Source organism: Aphelocoma coerulescens, chromosome 2, assembly GCF_041296385.1.
Source record: "Aphelocoma coerulescens isolate FSJ_1873_10779 chromosome 2, UR_Acoe_1.0, whole genome shotgun sequence".
NCBI lineage: Eukaryota > Metazoa > Chordata > Aves > Passeriformes > Corvidae > Aphelocoma > Aphelocoma coerulescens.
The window spans coordinates 51496397-51513763 of NC_091015.1; the positions used below are offsets into that span (position 1 = coordinate 51496397).

At 46.0% G+C, this 17367-nt stretch overlaps 1 protein-coding gene across 4 annotated transcripts in view; it reads left to right on the plus strand.

The window, feature by feature from the left end:
• Nucleotides 1-8760, plus strand: part of POMGNT2 (protein O-linked mannose N-acetylglucosaminyltransferase 2 (beta 1,4-)) — a 33027-nt gene extending 24267 nt beyond the window's left edge. For 3 of the 4 annotated variants that reach the window (XM_069007412.1, XM_069007413.1, XM_069007409.1), the window contains exon 2: nt 6440-8760. In XM_069007412.1, the coding sequence (XP_068863513.1) occupies nt 6532-8268 (1737 nt within the window). In that variant the 5' untranslated portion in view covers nt 6440-6531 and the 3' untranslated portion in view covers nt 8269-8760. Of the gene's footprint in view, nt 1-2850; nt 3001-6439 lie in introns of all 4 variants that reach the window. The other variant, XM_069007411.1, reaches the window with a different exon arrangement.
• Nucleotides 8761-17367: the final 8607 nt, after the last annotated feature.

Sequence of the window (17367 nt, forward strand, 5' to 3'; positions counted from 1 at the left end):
ATGATAGCAGCTTTTTGGTCTGTGGGGATTGACTTGCTTGTAGTTCTGTGGGAATCTGTGACAGAGATGAGAATAAAAGCAAATTCTTGGCTGCTGAATCCCAACTCCCCCTCCTTCCAATTGGGAAAGTTGCCTTCTAGCAACTTCTGCTTTGAGCATGAATGAAGTAGGTATTTAAAACTGCATGTGTTACATACACTGAATCCTTAGCTAAGCCTCTTGCATCAGGGATGGGAGAAAGAACAGAAGACATTTTGCAGGGGGAGTGTGAAATGCCATGTTTGCATGCTTTTCTCTTCCTGTACTGGTCCTGGAAAGCCAGTCTAGCAAGGGATGGATCCAGGGGTAGGAAGTGCTGATGGGGAAAATGTCCTTGAGGAGGGAATATCTGCTCCTACCCCTCCCAGTGTGTTACCATAACAATAAGCCCGTTTCCTTCCCATGCAGCTCTGCCGTAATTCCTTCGCTGTCCTGTGGCAAGGGCAGCCCCAGTCCACTTCCAATTGTGTTGCATTTCTGGGAACTGTGGAGATGGTTCTGTTTGGACATCCTGCCACCACTGGCAGGCTGTGTGCACAGGAGCTGACCAGCTGGGCCAAGTTGGCCTCCATGAGGAGGCATTTCTCTCTGTGCACAGAGTGGTGATGCTCTCTGGAAATGTGTCTCCTTCGTGCTTTTTGTTTTTCCATTTTATGAGGCTTTTTAGCCTGCTGTAGCTCTGGGAAGCAGAACATTGGCCTGGAAAATGTTTGGGCAGTTGGTAACAAAAGCTTGTCAAGGCCTAAATAGACAAAACCAGCACTTCTCGTTCTTTTAATACCTGCAAGAATAGGTGACCCCTCTTTAGGCATGCTGGTCGCCCTTGTTCTCCCTAATCAAGCTCTTGGTTTCTCCCTTTGGGGGTTTTAGTAGTGTGTGTTTGTCTTTTTTGTAGTTGGGGTTTTTTGATGTGGATTTTGTAGCTTTTCTCCCCATTTCTTACTTAGATTGTATTCTTTAAAATTGAGAGATTTGGAACACTGTCCATCATATTAATAGCTTTAGTGATTCATCCTACTGTAGCTTCACAATTAAAAAAAGAACAACAGAACTCATCTCCTAAATGAATCCAAACAGTTCTTTATGCCAGCTGCCTATTAGTGGAAATTCCTCTCTCTCATCCCACCCACTCTGATCTCCTAGACATGTTAATAGGAGATGGAGAGCAGTGTCTCCATCTACGTTTCCTGTGTCCTTACCACTTCCTCAGGATGTTTAATACATCAGATAACCTGTAGCTAACAGGCAGAAGGTGCTGCTGTGTCCAGACTTGAATGAGAGTATTATGGACCTGCAAGACACTGGAGGGCTCTGCCAGAAGTGCCTGCTGAACACACCAGATGAATGTTCCTGAAGACTTCACCTGGTCACCAGCAGCCAGTGCTAGTTAGAGGAGAGGTAGCTGGGCTGTGAGAATGAAACTGGGATGCTTTTGCTAAGTGAATGGGGATAAAGGAAGAAAATGGGGTAAGCTCTTCATGCCTGTGAACTCTTGGAAAAAGAGTAAAGATGAGCTGACCAAAAATAGAGTCCCTCCCACAGGCTCTTAGCCACTGGAGCGGCATCCATTGTGGCTGAGCTGCAGGCTTCAGGATATGCTCTTAATTCCATTGCACAGTCTTGAGCTGCCCCCACACCAGTGTTTTTGGTGAACTCCCCATGTCTGGCTCTAAGTCTGCTGCCCCCTGCCCTGTCAGCATCACTGGCAGGGAAATCTGCCTCTTCTGCTTCCCTCTCTCACTCTGCTGCTCCCCTGCAGGCCACTTGTCTTGGGCATCCTCAAGGGCACATCCCATCCCCTCCCATGGGACGGACATCACTGCCCTTTGCCAGCTTGGCAGCGAGAAGCTCTGTGCAGCTTTTGCATGCATGTCTCTTCTGGCTTGGCTCTGGTCTATCAGCTGTCATGTCTCCTGGTGCTGAAGGATGATGCTTTAGCATTTCAAAGCAGAGTGGAAAAATGTCAGTCCATGCAATTTCCTTGGTATGATGCCATGAAGATTTTTTCCCTTTTCTTTTATACCCCTGTTATACCTTTGCACAACTTCTGTATTCTTAGTGCTTTTTGCCTACATTCTTGGACTTGTTTGTTCAGCTAGAAGACTAAACATTTTAGAAGATTCGTAGGTAAGGGTTAGTGTGCCCCAGACCCCAAGGTCCTCTCCAGAACACATTCTGTAAACCAAGATAGAACCATCCAGGGCAAGGCTCCTTGGGGAGGGGGGCTCATTTAAGCCTCTCATTGGGGAATTTTTGATAGATATGCTAATTAGTAAGACCTATAATGTTATACCAGATCTTTTGGGGGGGCATTGTGGTGTGCATTTTGGTGCATTCGACCTGGACATAGTGCACCTAAGGATCCTTAAAATAAATACCAAGGTAAAATCCCTTTTCCCCTTCTAACCTTGTTTGACTCTTGATTTTAAGACCAGGAAAAGGCATCAGGTAACTGGGGTGTATTACTCACGTGGAGCAGAGCCCTGGTTATCCCAGCATCACTGGGAAGTGAGAGGGTGGATGAGTGTGGTAGGGATGGGGAGGAGGGAGTCTGTGAGCAGCTCGGGGGGTGACTGGCCTAGAGGCTGCCCTCTATGGAGAACGAAAAGGCACAGAGCACTCTGCTCTTGAGAAAAGTAACAGTGTGTCTGGCCTGCCACTTCTGCAAGTGCCTTTCAGTTCTTAGGATGTTCTCTCTCTGGGAATGGCAGCTCTAGACCCATTTTGTGAGGGAGATTTAGTAATGAAATTTTCTTTTATTGTGAAGCAGCTCTCTTCAGGCAGAAAACTAAATGCTTTCACCTGTTTCAGTGTTACCCTCTGCCTCCTGGGAAAGTTTCCTATCCCATGTCTACTGCTGCTGACAGCACTTTATGGCTGATCTCGGCTTGGGGGACTGAGGAACCAGGGGACATGGAGAGTGATTGCTTGCCTTTCCTCCCTTGGTGCAGCCTCTCCTGGGTATGTAAAAGCAAACTGTGGGATTGTTTGTTACTATTTATGCTCTATCATTCCCTGAGGGACCAAAAATTATCGTTCTTGAAGGTCTGTTTTCACCAAAAGTGTCAGATTAAAAAAAAGGTGGATGATAAAATGTGGGAAAACAGGCAAAGAATTAAGACAGCTCTATGAGTACCTGTGAAATTCTCCTTTCACTCTGCCTGTGGCACCCCTTCCTGTCCACATCCCCTTGTTCACTTCCAGCAAAAGCAGCTTTCTCCCAAGCAGCATGAACCAGGATTTAGGAATTGGCAATGAGGAACAGAAATAAAGATGGATTATTTTAGCATTGCTAACATTTAACACATATTCCTGACACCTGGTTGGCTAAAGTACATACGCTCACTTTAGCTAAGTGCAGGGAAGTGAAAGAGCTGTAATGAGGGAAGAGGTGGAAGAGGGCCTTGCAGGTGATTTTTACTAAAAAGCTGAGTTGTTCATTCCTAGCCATTTAGCAGGTGTGGCTGTGGCAGAGTCTGAAATGAAAATTGCTAACCTCTGAACATTGGCTGCATCCATCAGGCTGCATCTCTGAAGTGCCTCTTATGCCCTTCCCTTGGGGCTGGAGGGGAGAGAACAAATCAGTCAGGGGTGAAACATTTGAACAGGCTGTTTTCAAGAGGGCCTGTTTGGCTCAAGGGGTTTGTAATGGTCAGCAGAGCTCTCTACCACCAAAATGCCTGTGAAATGCAGGTGGTATCAGTGGTGTTTTTATGGACTGTGGGCTTCTTATGCCTTTGAAACATGCACACATACACACTCACCTTGCCATAATGGAATAATAAAGAAGCCATGTGATTTTCCTTCCTCTGCCGAGTTGTTGCAACTTGCATTGACTCCACTGAATTTGTAGGTGCTTTGTTCTTGTGACCCAGAGAAGTTAACTTTCACAATGCCTGTGGACTGGCCTTCCTTTAAGTGTGTGCTTGCAGCAGAGGACTTGCTTGTTAAAGGTCTCCTCCATGTACTGATTGTCAGGCTTTGCATATGGCTGCTGGGGCTCGATCCTTTCCTTGGTGATGCTGTTGAAGTCACTTAAAGCTGTGCTCACAAGATGAGAGGTTTGTAGGGGAGAGGTTATGTACAGTGCTGGATGATATCATTAGACATCTTTCAAAGACAGTGAAGAAGTAAAATAAAGCTTTGAAAGTCGGTACCAACAAAATAATTTAGGATCTGTCCCCATCAAAAATTTCTCTTTCTGAAAACTGTTTTCACCGAAAACAGGTTTGATTGCATTAGCAGAACCTGAGTGATGTACTGCTGTCCCCAGTGGGTTTCCATTCCAGGCTTTTCCATGGAATAGCCATAGTTGAGAGTTGCAAAGCCATCAGGAGCAGCAGTCATCCCCTGTTGACAGAGGAGGACAGAGTGATATGTGATGTGACAGCCTTCATTTTTCTGTGTAGGATATCTGTGGCACCCGGGACAAGGCCCGGTTAAAATTGCTGTGGTGGGAACAAAGGCTAAGTGTTAGAAAAGAGTTTATCACAGTCCTTCATGCCTCTCTTGACAGAGACTGGCTGAAGAGGTGAATTAGTACTAAGAATGAGATAGAGACCCATCCTTGGGGCATGGTTTATGGAGAGTTGATCCTGCCCTGATAATCAGATGACCACTCTTAAGTTCCTTTCCTTTTTTTTTCCATGGTTCAAATCAAAACAATACCTTTTTAATTTGCTGCTTACGAAAGTTTCTAAATGAAGCAGTTTTTCAGACCACTTGCCTATGGAGGTGGACTTCATTTCTGTTTCATTTGAGTAGCTAGAAATTGAAATGAATTTGCTCAGATCCCCCAAGATCACCTTTCGAGTTTGCGTGGCTTACAGCTAGTACTCATTTCTTCAGCATTATTCAGACTCCCACGTACCTTCAGTTCTTCCTAAGACAGATCCCACAGGCTGTTGGGATCTCATGAGGTATAGGAATCCCTTTGGACTTCACTGAATTCCATGAATGATTCTCCATTCAATTCCAAGTTGCAGGATCAAGCTTTTAGGTTGCAATATCTCTTTTCAAAGGAACTCCTTTGACAGTAGAGGAGTTGTTTGCTTTGGTCCCAAATATGCCTGGCTAACTTCCTCCACTTTGCCATGTAAGAAGTGTTTCTTGGTTAAAATGCTAAAGGATGCTTGGGATGTCAGAACATGTACTTGAGACATAGCTTTTTTTTTCCCCCCATGGCAAACTTGTATCAAAGGAAGCTTAAAGTTGCTACCTTTAAAAATGGCAGCTAGAACAATCTAGTGGGGTAAATACTAATCAGAAATTTCCCTTGCTAAAATTCCCCATGAGTCATGGATGCAATTATTTACAGCGTGTGAATTTTGCCTATTTACATCAGTGAATCTTGATGCATAATGAAAATCGAAGCCCATAAATTCTGTAGGTGAAGTTGAAGTTCACAGTTGAAATTATAATCAATACTCTGATATAAGCCAGTAGTGTTTCTGCATAGAAAGAAAGTGGCAGGCTCTAAAAGAAAAAGAATCATGGAGGCCTTGGAGCAGCACAGAAAAGGTTCTCAGACTGGGATGGGAAAATGCCAACAGTGAAACCCTTCATGCATTAGCTTATCATTTGTATAAGAGTTGGCTGTGCTGGTGCGAGCCAGACTCTCACTAAATGAAGGTTTGATTGCTTTAATGACACATCAGTTCCTCTCATAAAGAGCAGAGCTCTCCTCTCTCCCATGCCAATATTTCTTTTGGAAGGTGATGGCAGTTCCTAGATTGATCCTGGATTGCAGCCAAAGCAACACCCAGGTGACTCAGGATTCTCCCACAGGGCAGTCCATAGACCTGCAAGTCCTTCCCCCACCCCTGGATAAAATGAAATTGAGTGTGATGTTCACTAGTTCACATTCCATGTGGAGTGTAGCGAAATCTGTCCTGGAAATGCTCCTCGAGCTATCGCTACCTGCACAGTGAAGGTGAGAGGCACTGCTGAGTGCTCTCAGCCACACAGAGCAGAAGGAGGAGCTTGGTCTCCAAGTCCTCTGCAGGTGGCCCAGTGACTGCAGTGCTCTATTTCCTCTCACTGTGGGAGTGGTCTGCAAAGAGCAGAGTGATCCAGAATCCCAGAGAACATACTTTTCTTTCTAACAGATCTTTGTAGAGCCCATCCTTAAGCTCTTTTACATTTTCTTTTTCAAAAGCATAGAAATGAAAATGAGAGAGGAGCCTTCCTGTAGAGCAGCTCCCAGTTCTGTTTGCTTCGTATTTTTTTACAGTTTTGGGGAGACCTTTGGCACTTCTTTCTTCTTTCCCCTCATTCCCTGGAAAGGGGAAAAATTACTGAAAGAAGCTTAAACTCTCTTGAATAGTCCATAAAATATGATTCATGGTGGAGCTGTAAACCTGATGTTTAAATGGTTCCTTTCTTGTTTTATTTTCCACAGGTCTTTGCCCTCACCATGTCAAAGAGTGTTAATGATGTGTTCCCTCTCCATTGCATTCCCCACCTGTCATCCTGCTAGGATCTAACTACAGAATGAACATAGCAGCTGTGTTCAATGCCCTGCTCGTGTCTGTCCTTGCTGCCGTGCTCTGGAAATACATCAAACTGCACGAGCATGCCGCCATGGTGGAGGAGGAGCTGGTCCTCATGCGCCAGTCTCAGGAACTTTCTGAGGCTCAGATTGACTACCATGCAGCTCTGCAGGCCCTGGTGGAGAACGGTACCAGGATGGTGTGCACTGGCAGGATGCACACTGACCGCATCTGCCGCTTTGAGTCCCTGTGCTACTCTACCGAGGCTGAGGAGTTTGTCTACTTCCACAGCAACTCCTCCGTCATGCTGCCCAACCTGGGCTCCCGGAGGTTCCAGCCGGCTCTGCTTGACCTCTCCTCTGTGGAAGATCACAACACCCAGTACTTCAACTTCGTGGAGCTGCCAGCTGCTGCGCTGAAATTTATGCCAAAGCCGGTCTTTGTGCCTGATGTGGCGCTGATCGCCAACAGGTTCAACCCAGACAACCTGATGCACGTCTTTCATGACGACCTCCTCCCCATCTATTACACCATGCAGCAGTTCTCCGACTTAGATCTGGAGGCGCGACTCTTCTTCATGGAAGGCTGGAGTGAAGGTGTTCACTTTGACCTGTACAAGTTACTGAGTAACAAGCAGCCGCTCCTCAGGGAGGAGCTTAAAACCCTGGGCAGGCTCCTCTGCTTTACCAAATCCTATGTGGGACTATCCAAAATCACCACCTGGTACCAGTATGGATTTGTCCAGCCACAAGGGCCAAAGGCTAACATCTTGGTTTCTGGTAATGAGATCAGGCAGTTCACCAAATTCATGATGCAGAAACTGAACATCAGCTTGGAGGAAAGCTCCAGTGAGGAGTACATCGTAGTGTTCAGTCGGACAATCAACAGACTTATCCTAAATGAGGCAGAACTAATCCTGGCTCTCGCTCAGGAGTTTCAGATGAAAACCATTTCCGTCTCTCTGGAGGAGCATTCATTTTCTGACATCGCCCGGTTGATCAGCAATGCGTCCATGCTGGTCAGCATGCACGGGGCCCAATTAGTCATGGCGCTCTTCCTGCCAAGAGGGGCCACGGTGGTGGAGCTCTTCCCATATGCTATCAACCCTGAACACTACACCCCTTACAAAACCCTGGCAACCCTTCCTGGCATGGACCTGCAGTACATTGCCTGGCAGAACACCGACAGGGAAGACACCGTAACCTACCCGGACAGACCTTGGGATCAGGGTGGGATTGCTCACCTGGACAAAGCTGAGCAGGAGCGCATCATTAAGAGCACGGAGGTGCCACGGCACCTCTGCTGCCGCAACCCCGAGTGGCTGTTCCGTGCCTACCAGGACACAAAGGTGAACATCCCGTCTCTCATACACGTGATTAGGCAGACTGTGAAGACTAAGCCCGGACCCAAGAAGCAGAAGTGGTCTGGTAGCCTCTACCCTGGCAAAGTGAGGGATGCCAAGTGTCAGGCCTCCGTCCAGGGCACGAGTGAAGCTAAGCTTGCTGTGTCCTGGCAGATCCCCTGGAATCTGAGGTATCTCAAGGTCAGAGAAGTAAAATATGAAGTGTGGATACAAGAGCAAGGGGAAAACACTTACATGCCTTATATATTGTCCCATCAGAATCACACCTTCTCAGAAAACATTAAGCCCTTCACGATATACCTGGTGTGGATACGCTGCATCTTCAACAAAAATCTCCTGGGACCTTTTGCAGATGTGCTCTTGTGTAGTACATAACCTGCTGCACTACCTGTACAGCTCTAACCTGCTCTCCATTCCATCTGTGGTTTAAAACTTCTCGTCTTGTAGTTTGTAGAGGGCTGAAGAGGACTAGACTGTACCAGTGCCTAAGTGTCCATTCTATTGCACTCCACATGTATTCTTTCAATGGTATTTATTTCCAGTGAGTGTTTGGAGAAAAAAAAAAAAAAAAAGAGAAACCTCTATGTTCTTCAGAGTAACTTCCAGAGGTTAAATTACATGCTGAATACGTGTAATTGAAAACAGAATGGAAGTGAATTGTGTGTACCTTGGTCGTGATTTAAATTTGTTCCTATTGTGTGGTGACTATTTAAGCACAGCGTTAAAGCGCAGTTAATTCCATGGCTAAGTGGGCAATTCTCATCTGCTTTTTCACTGTAAGTTATTTTTTTCAGTAACTCTTGACTGTAACTTTGAGTTCAAGATTTTGTATGAGAGCCTTCATTAAACTGCTGTGAACCTCCTCAATACCTTTTTGCATTTTATTATTTGTCAAAAGTATTTCTGTGATAGATTTGTCCATTGCTGTGATAAAATGTGTATGTGTAGCTTTTTATTTTTTGTATTTTGACTGAAGAGAATGAGACTACAGTGTCAACTTCACGTTTAAAATCAGATTTAACAGCACCCCTATTGCAAAAGGTTGTAGTAACAGGAGGTAGAAGGGATGGAGTAGATAAAATAATTTACTGTGTTTGAGGAGTTTTCATTTTGTGAGTTTTGTTTAGGTGTGTGAGAAAGAAGTGGGGTGATTTGGGAGAGGTGATGGGGAAGAGATTGCACTTAGAACAATCTGCTTAAGAAAATCCATTTTTTTGGTGTTTGATCAGAATAATCTGTTGATAATAGCTACTAATAGGTACGTGTTTTGCTAGGGAATAGGCAGGTGGTGGCAAAGGGAAGCTTTCTGTGCACAGGTGTTCCTGGATGTTGGTGGAAGGAAGGGGAGTCAGGCAGGAAACAGGTAGGTGGTGCCAGGGCATTGGGCTGGCCAGAGCACATGGCAAGGATCAGGCTGATGACACTCATACCTCTGTTATTCCAGTGAGGGGAGTAGTTTATTCTAGACTTAAATTCATTTTCCCTGAGATCAGAATCTGGCTTCAGTGCCAGGGTAAAATACTGAGTACTTTGGACCTGATCCTGCTCAGATCTGCTTTAGCTGCATACCCTAAATGGCACTGTCTTTGAAAAATGGCTCTGAATCACAAGTGCAGCTCTTGAGGAGGGGAGAAAGAAAGGGGCAGGACTGTGAGATGTTTCCCTGATAGATGTGAGCATCGTCCATAGTTTATCACCAGTGTTAAAGCAACAGGAAAAGTGCCTTCTTCTCCTCTCCTTCCCCAGTCCAATGGATGTTTGAAGAGTAGGATAAGTCTTGCTTTCTGGGCTGATAGATGAGCATCTCAGTGCAGGATTATAATTAGGAGTTCTAGGGAGAGGGGGAGTAAAACATGGTTGCACATATTCAGACAAGAAACAGAAGGAATGAAAAATGAGCAAAACACCACAGCGCAACATTGGACCTTCGGGCAAGTGCTACTTCTGTATATCCATTTTCATTATGTCTCGCTTTGTTTTCAAACATGTTTATGATTTAAAGGAGGGGAAGAAACAGAACATGAGTCCCAAAGTTTGCATTTCCTTTGAAATTGTAACCTTGCAAACTAATAGTTTTTGCCTTGATATTTTAAAGGGGCACAGGAATATTCATTCCTATTGTTGTTTTCTTAGGACAAAATAGGCTTCTTGCTGAAGTGAGTATTTGAGCTGTGCCCCAAAGTCTCCATGTGGCTGCATATTCCGTGCCATATATGTCAGAGCTGAGGTGAGAAAAACTTCCTAAAAGATGACAGTGAAAGAAGCTGTTCAGGGAAACCTCCAGGACCTGTGGCTCCCCAGGAACTCACTGGCTGATGAGCTCCCGCTCACAGAAGGGTTTCGCAGCAGTCCTGCGTCCCTACATCCCAGTGGCCATGCTGCTGGCTGTTGCAAAGGTGGTATTGTTGGTATCCTATTTGGTAGCGAATGAGTCTTCAGACATCAGAAATTTAGTCAGCATTCATTTTGTATCAGTTCTCAAAAGTAATTTTCTTTGGGTGTGTGAGCTGCCTGTGTTCTCCAAACCATTGTTCATCCTCAGCAGGATATTGATCTGCTTGTTGCCTTCCTGCCTGCTTTTCTCCATGCCTTTTGTAGTAATCCTGCCTGTAATTTTTAGATCATCCCATTTCACTTAAAATTAGTTCCATATGATTGCAGATTTTATAACATTTGCAGATTGGTTACAGCACATTAACTATTTTCTTCTCATATCCTAATGACTAATCAACAAAATTTGCTACAGAGCAATGAAGTATCATATACGTAGGTTTCTGTGCTCTTAACTCTGGCATGAAACATTCTCTCGTGTTCAGAGAGAGACTCATTTTTTCCAGAAGATAATCAAATGTGCTTTCCAAAAATGTGCATTCAGGTTCTGTCTTCCTCATCAGTGCTATGAGTACTTTATGAGGCAGAAAGAAAATGAAGGGAATTTTCCTTTTCAAATTCTGATAGCTGAGCACTGAAATTGAGCTGGTGATGTCATTTGCCTCCAACACCTGCCCAGTGTAAGTGTGTCTGTGCTGGCACCTCACTTGCTATACCTGAATTCCTCTTCTGCCAGAGCACACAGCACTGAGAGCCCCTGGTCCAGCCTGTAGCTGTCATAAATTGGGCACGGTAATGTTATGCTGATTTATACTACCTCAAGAACTGCTCTGGAGTGCTGGCATCTTTCCATAGTAAATTTTCCTTTTAATAACTTTGCCATCAGTGCTTTGCAGGCCCATTCCATTTCTCACCTCCAGTCCTCCCATTTCCCACGGGCTCTTTGTTTCCCTTTGTTTTCTCTGTCAATGCCACTTCTTGATGGATCAGAAGGAATGTTTGCCTGGCGTTATTTAAAGTTCTGTCCTATAGTGAATGCAGACTCTCTGTGTACAGGGGCTGAGGCTGCATCTCTCACGTGGGCAGGAAGGCAGGGCTGGAGTTGGATTAGTCTATTTCCAGGAGAGCGTCTTCCTTGGGTGAGCTTGTGGGGCTCCTTTTGACAAGCTGCTTTGTGCAAGAGACTTGGAACTTCTACCGCTGCATCTTTTGTTTCTGCTGCCAAAGCAAATACATTATGCTCTCTGGTGCTCTCTGGCCACGCTGTCCTGGAAGAAGAGAAATAGCTGGGATTAAATCCAGAGCCCTTTGGGGACAGTGCAGGATGCTGGTCTTGAACTCGCTGCTGCTGCTGGGCTTGTCTGTGCTTGCAGAGATGGATCATCCAGGAGGATTTCCTCTGGCTGCAGTTTCGTTTCTCCTAATTAACCCAAGGGCGAGGACCAGCCAGTGGCTGCGGTGCTGGGAGGGCTCTTACTGACATGTATGAGGATGAAGAGGGACTGAATGGAGCACTTGGACCCGTGAGGTGTTGGAGCAGGAACTGCAGGTTGATGGTAGTACCACCATGGGTGGTAGGGGCAGGCAGTGATGGGCTAGTTGCAGCCCTGAGTGGTCATGCAGGGTGGGTTTTGCACCTCCAGAAGGTGACTAGAGGTAGTTAATCAAAATTCTTGGGTCCACAGAGTTCAATTTGAGATTTTTCTGCCTCCTTCCTCTCCCCTCTCCTGATTCTTTTTTGACAGATCCTTTTCTTAAGCAAATTTTAATTCTTGAGAGCAGTAACTTGTGACTTTAAAGAACTACTGTGGAGGCAAGGAAAATTAAAACCAAAAAACCCAAGATCTTTGAAAGACAGTTTATAAAATGTCTGCAGAAGAAACCAGATCATTTTTAGAAGATGCTGGTAAGAAATAATGCAAAGTGCCTTTTTTGGCTTTATCCCCTCAATCCCTAACAGCTAAATACATTACTCAAGGTAAATGTATGACAGGAATATTTGTTAAAGCTGTCTATTGATTTTTAAAATTTTTATTCTTTCTTCCATTTCAGGCTGCTTTTCTGCCCCCATCTCTTAAGGCTTTGCATATCCACTGCTCTGGGATCTGTGGATGTCTCTTGTCCCAAGACACCAACGCCTCGCAGGACCCAAATTAAGTGAAGACACTTAGGATATTTTTAATTTCAACACCCTGTAGGCTGTTGGTGTAGATGGCTCCGAGGCAGAGGCACATTTACCCAGGTGGACTGGCAAGGGCCCTGACACAAGTCTTTAGCCTCCTCAGCGCAGGAGTTGGTCCAAGTGCACAGCAAGGTGATTGTTGCTCTCCGACATCCCTGGGTGAAAGGAACTCTGTAAGCACACCATCATTTAACTTGCATTGAACAAAAGGGTGACTTCAGCATCTTTATTGCTGTATCTCTTCTGCTGAGCTGTATAAATAGCAGACCTATTTCTATAATATTTTTACTTCTGGTGTCTATGCTGGTGTAAGGCATGGTAGGTTTAGTGGATAAAAGAGGACTTAATTTTTCCCTGCTGGACTTGGGGTAGGCACACTCTTGGAAGGGCTTTCAATGTGATGACTGACAGTCCATCTGTGCTGTGGGTGGTATGAGAAGCATCACCATCTGCACGTGTGTGAGGCACATCACCGTCCTTATGTAAGAGAAGTCACCTCCCCCAGCATGTCCCTGCTGAGGGGCTTTCAGCCAAACCCTCTGCTAGCATGGGGCCGGCTGCAACGTAGAAAGCCATGGTGAAATTACACTGATCGAGGGCCTAGCCCTCCTTGTCACCTTCTCAAGTCGTCCCTTCAAAGCATGCTGATTACTAAATTAATTGTTGGCACTTCAAACAGATGCATGGAATAGCCTCCTGTTTGCTCGAAATAACTTGGCAATGATCACCACCTTTAAATGCTGCTTAGTCCTGCCATTTTCAAATGTGTTGCCTTTAAAATTTAATTGAGTTTCCCTTTGTTGGGTGTGTATTCAAACAGCTCGCTCCAATTGCCTGATTTACCTTCTGGGTTAGCCATGTCCCTGTATGCATAATGTAGCATCCACCGACAGATCCGCTCAGGGTAACATCTCTCTTCTCTGCCCTAGAGACTCCCTGCTCCTTTGTCTGTCCTTGCTTTAGTATTATCCCAGCCTCTGGCAAGTGCCAGCCAGCATGTGGGTAAGGTGGATGGAGGTGGGACAGTCTGCAAGGCATTCCATCCCCAGCAGCAATGTTGTTTTCCCTCTGTGGATTTCCAACAGTGCTATCCTGTGGACGTTCCTAGCGGTGTGATGTTTCTGTGATGAGTCAATTCCTCCTGTTTCTTCAGTCTGCCTGGCAAAAACCTGCCAGGTCCCTGTTGCTATCCACAAATAGTGCTGGGGCAGCAGCTGCTGTGTGGACTCTGATGGATCTCCTGCTTTGGGGTGATCTCACCTGTGCTAAAAAACCAGAGCTGGATACTGGCCTTTCCCTACCCACCACCTCCAGGGGCTTGTGTGGATGGCAAGGTGTGACAGACCTGGCTTAGGAGACACAGGCTCAGGCTGCTGCTCAAGCTGCCTAGCACGGTAGGGCACTGGTGGCCATCTGGCTAAGGTTTTCATGAAATATGTCTGGGTTTTTTGTGGGATTCTCACTCCAAGAGACATGGAGGAGAGGGAGGTGGCATGTGGGGAGCTGTAATCTGGAGTGAATTACTGGAAGATCTCTATTTTTTAGGTGAGACACCAGCGGAGGATGGTAGGTCCAATCCTTTTGTTTTAGCTAGGGACTCCAAGATTTGCTGTTCGTGCAAGCCTTCTTCCCAATCCTGCTCCTCTGTTTCAAGGATTTATATCACTCTCCATTACTTTGCCCTTTTTATTTGCTCTTCTCTGGATTCCATCTTCTGTTCTGCCATTAGCAGATGAAAAATTTGAGCTGGACTTCAGGCAGAGGGGAGCAGGGGGAGAGCTCAATGAGAAAACACCTGCATGTGTCCAGCTGTGGCCACGAAGTCCCTGACAGCATCACTTGTGCAGGACAATGGAAGATGAGTGCTGCCCTCCATATTTCATAATATTTTTTTTCATCTATTTCCTTCTGACAGAGAAAGCTGCTTTCCTCCACACTTGAATACTTTTCAGTTTCAGAGCCAGACAGCTGTGAAAAATCTCTTCCTTTCTTCTTCCTCCAAATTCCTTCCTCAGGATGGTGATGATGCTTCAGAGGAGCAATTTGAAATGCCTTTTGCTTAGGGGGAAGAATGGGATTCAGTTGTCTGGAAGTGGGAGCTTCAGATGCTTTGGGTTCTTGTTCTTTTCCCACCTCTCACTTCCTAAATTTTGGGCAGGAGGTGACTCTGTAGGACATCCTTTGGTTAATGCTGATGCCTGGAAGATGCTGTGTCCTTGAAGAAAGGGGACAAAGGGATTCGTGCTGCAGCTCCAAAGGGCCAAACACCACTGTCACATGTCCCAGCTGCTTCTGTGAGTAGCATTTTGTTTCTCTGACAACTTTTCCTTCCTCCACAAAAAAACCCCAAACAAACAAAACCAAACCAAACCAAAGAACCAAACTATTATGGAGACTTTTTGATGAAATATCTAAATCCCAGAGCTATCTTTCCATTCAAAGCTGGTTTTGAAACAATTTTCAGTAATTGATTAGGGTCTCGAGGGGGTGTTTCTGATTAAATAGTGATTTATTTAGACCATTTTCCTTTTCCCAGGCTTGAGGAAGGGCTGGGAAATTGGTGGGGCTGACCTGATAGTGCCTGTCTGCAGTGAAGAGTTTTTGGTGGAAATCTCAGGGCCACCTTTGCCTCCCAAAACTGCACTGCAAAGCTTGTAGGCAGGAAGAAAACTACCAAAGAGAAATTAGCTTCATTCTCTACATCGCATGTTCCCCTTCTAGGTGTCATCATCTTTTTGAGCAAGGACCTAATTTAAGAGTGTTCTCCTCAGAAAAAAACCAAGCTATTTCTTACAGCCCAGGTTTAGGAAATCTCTGACCAGCAGAGTACACTTACTGTAGCAGTGGTTTAGGGAAGGGTGGCAGGTATGTAACATCAGGCTCTGATGGACACAGCTGCCTGTGTGGTTTATCCCAGGGTGAGCAGCACTGCTCTTTCCCTGCTCCTGCTGAGTTAATCCTTATCCCATAAAAAGCAAGAGCGTATTGGTGGCCAGTTTGATGCATCCTCACCAGTAGCTCAGGTGAGGGCCACCTAGGTGAGCACCACACACAAATAAGCTGCACAGTTCTAGGCAAGGATTTTGGCTCTGCTTTCTCAGTGCTCTTTCAAAGCAGTAACATTTCAGGGGGGGGAAAGACCCACAAAATTACCCACGTGGAGCAGTAGTGCCCCTCAGTTTGTGCTGCTCCAGGCCAGACAAGCCATTTACCTGGAAACCCTCTCTTCTTGGTGGAATTAAAGAGTACCTTACAGCCAGTCCCATATAATCTGTAGGAAAATCAGATCACCATTAGGTGATCAGCAGCTTCAGGAGCAAGCAAACATGCCTGAACACAGCCAGGTGCAGCTAGTGCATCCAGCTGTAGCTGCACGAAGCTTTTCCCTTTTTATGCCTGGTCTGATAGCTCTTTTCATACCCTTTGCCTTCATGTAAACAACCACATGGGTTGCAGTGGAATAAACAAAATCAAGCCCTTGAATGTCATTGCTTACTGGGAAAGAGACCAACCCAGAGCTCCATGAAATACGTGTGCAGCGCTGCAGGCACAGCCACCTTTGCTGGGGCTCTGCCATAGTGGGGGGCTCCATTCACCTGGACTGCCTTGGGAGCCTCCTTACCTTTGCAGGGATATACAGCAGAAGGAGAAATCTGACAGTGACTGTAAAAGGGATCCGTTTATTGTTTAACTCTGAAGTTCCCTGACTCACAGGGGAACCTGTTCCTCGCCACAAAATCTAAACAGAGTGGAAATGCATGTTTTTAGGCTGAAGTGTTTTGAAACACTTTTCAAATCTAAACTATCCATAAATGCAAACTAATTGCAAATCTACAGCTTGAAGCAGGGGCAGCAAGAAGCATAACCCCAGTGCAGTTTATTTTAATAAGTTTTGTCAGTTTCCATTTAAAATGTTTAAATAACCACACTGGTACCTCTACACCCACCTGATGTGCACCTGCTGCTACCCCAGCCCAGCTCTCCAGCTGCCAAGAGCTCCAGCTATTTCAGACATCGATGTACGGTGTTTCTTTTAACATCCTGCCTACTGGAAGGCATGGTCCTAGAGCACACCAAACAATGAGGTGCTGGACTGCTCTGCTGAGCTTGATTCAGTTGCTTGAGACCAGGCATCACCAAGACTGAGCTGCCATTGTTCACTTGGAGGTGTGGCTTGGGGTAATTAATTTCCCAATTTAGCTAAGAAGGCAGCTCAAGCTCTGCCAGTCTGGGATCCTACATGTGATGGCAGGGCTTCAAAAGAAAATGCTGCTGACAGTGGGCTCACTCTGTTTCCCATTATCCAGGCTGCATCTGTGGTGACACCAGAGTGATGTTCCAGGGCCGAGGCTGGGAAAGAGCAGGGGGTTGGCACATGGTGGTGGTTTTCATCTGGTGTCCCCTGCCAAGCCCCCCAGGTCGCCTTGTCCCTGAGCTGTGAGCCATTTTCCCCTCAGTTAACTCAGTTTGACAGTTCCAGCTGGTCCCAAGCCATCACAATTAATGCCACGTCTTTCCCGTTTCTCTCTGGCTTTCAAACACGTGCCCAGGCTCCTGCCAGCTCTCATCAGCCACTCCCCTGGTGCCAGCAGAGTAGCAGCAAGCCAAGGAAAGGACCAAGTGTGCTTGCACCAACAGTGCAAGGCCAGGCTTTGCCAGGTCTGGATGGGACTGGTGCATCACCTCCCACCTCAAAAGTTTGCTCTTGGACTCCTTGCAAAAGTGGGATTAAAGCTTCTCTGCGTTTGGTGGCAGCTTCCCTGTCCTCTTCCACTGTTTCCTGGCCAGGTCAAAGGACTCTGGAGAACCTGTGGGTGTGCTGGCCTTACTCCCCATCATTTATCAGAGTTGCTCCTGCTCGAAGTGTTTCAAGCTCTCCACCCAGAGAGAGGACCTCTGCCACACAAGAGGGTTATCTCAGCAGAGCCACTTATGTTCCCCTTTATTCTCTACATTTGGTT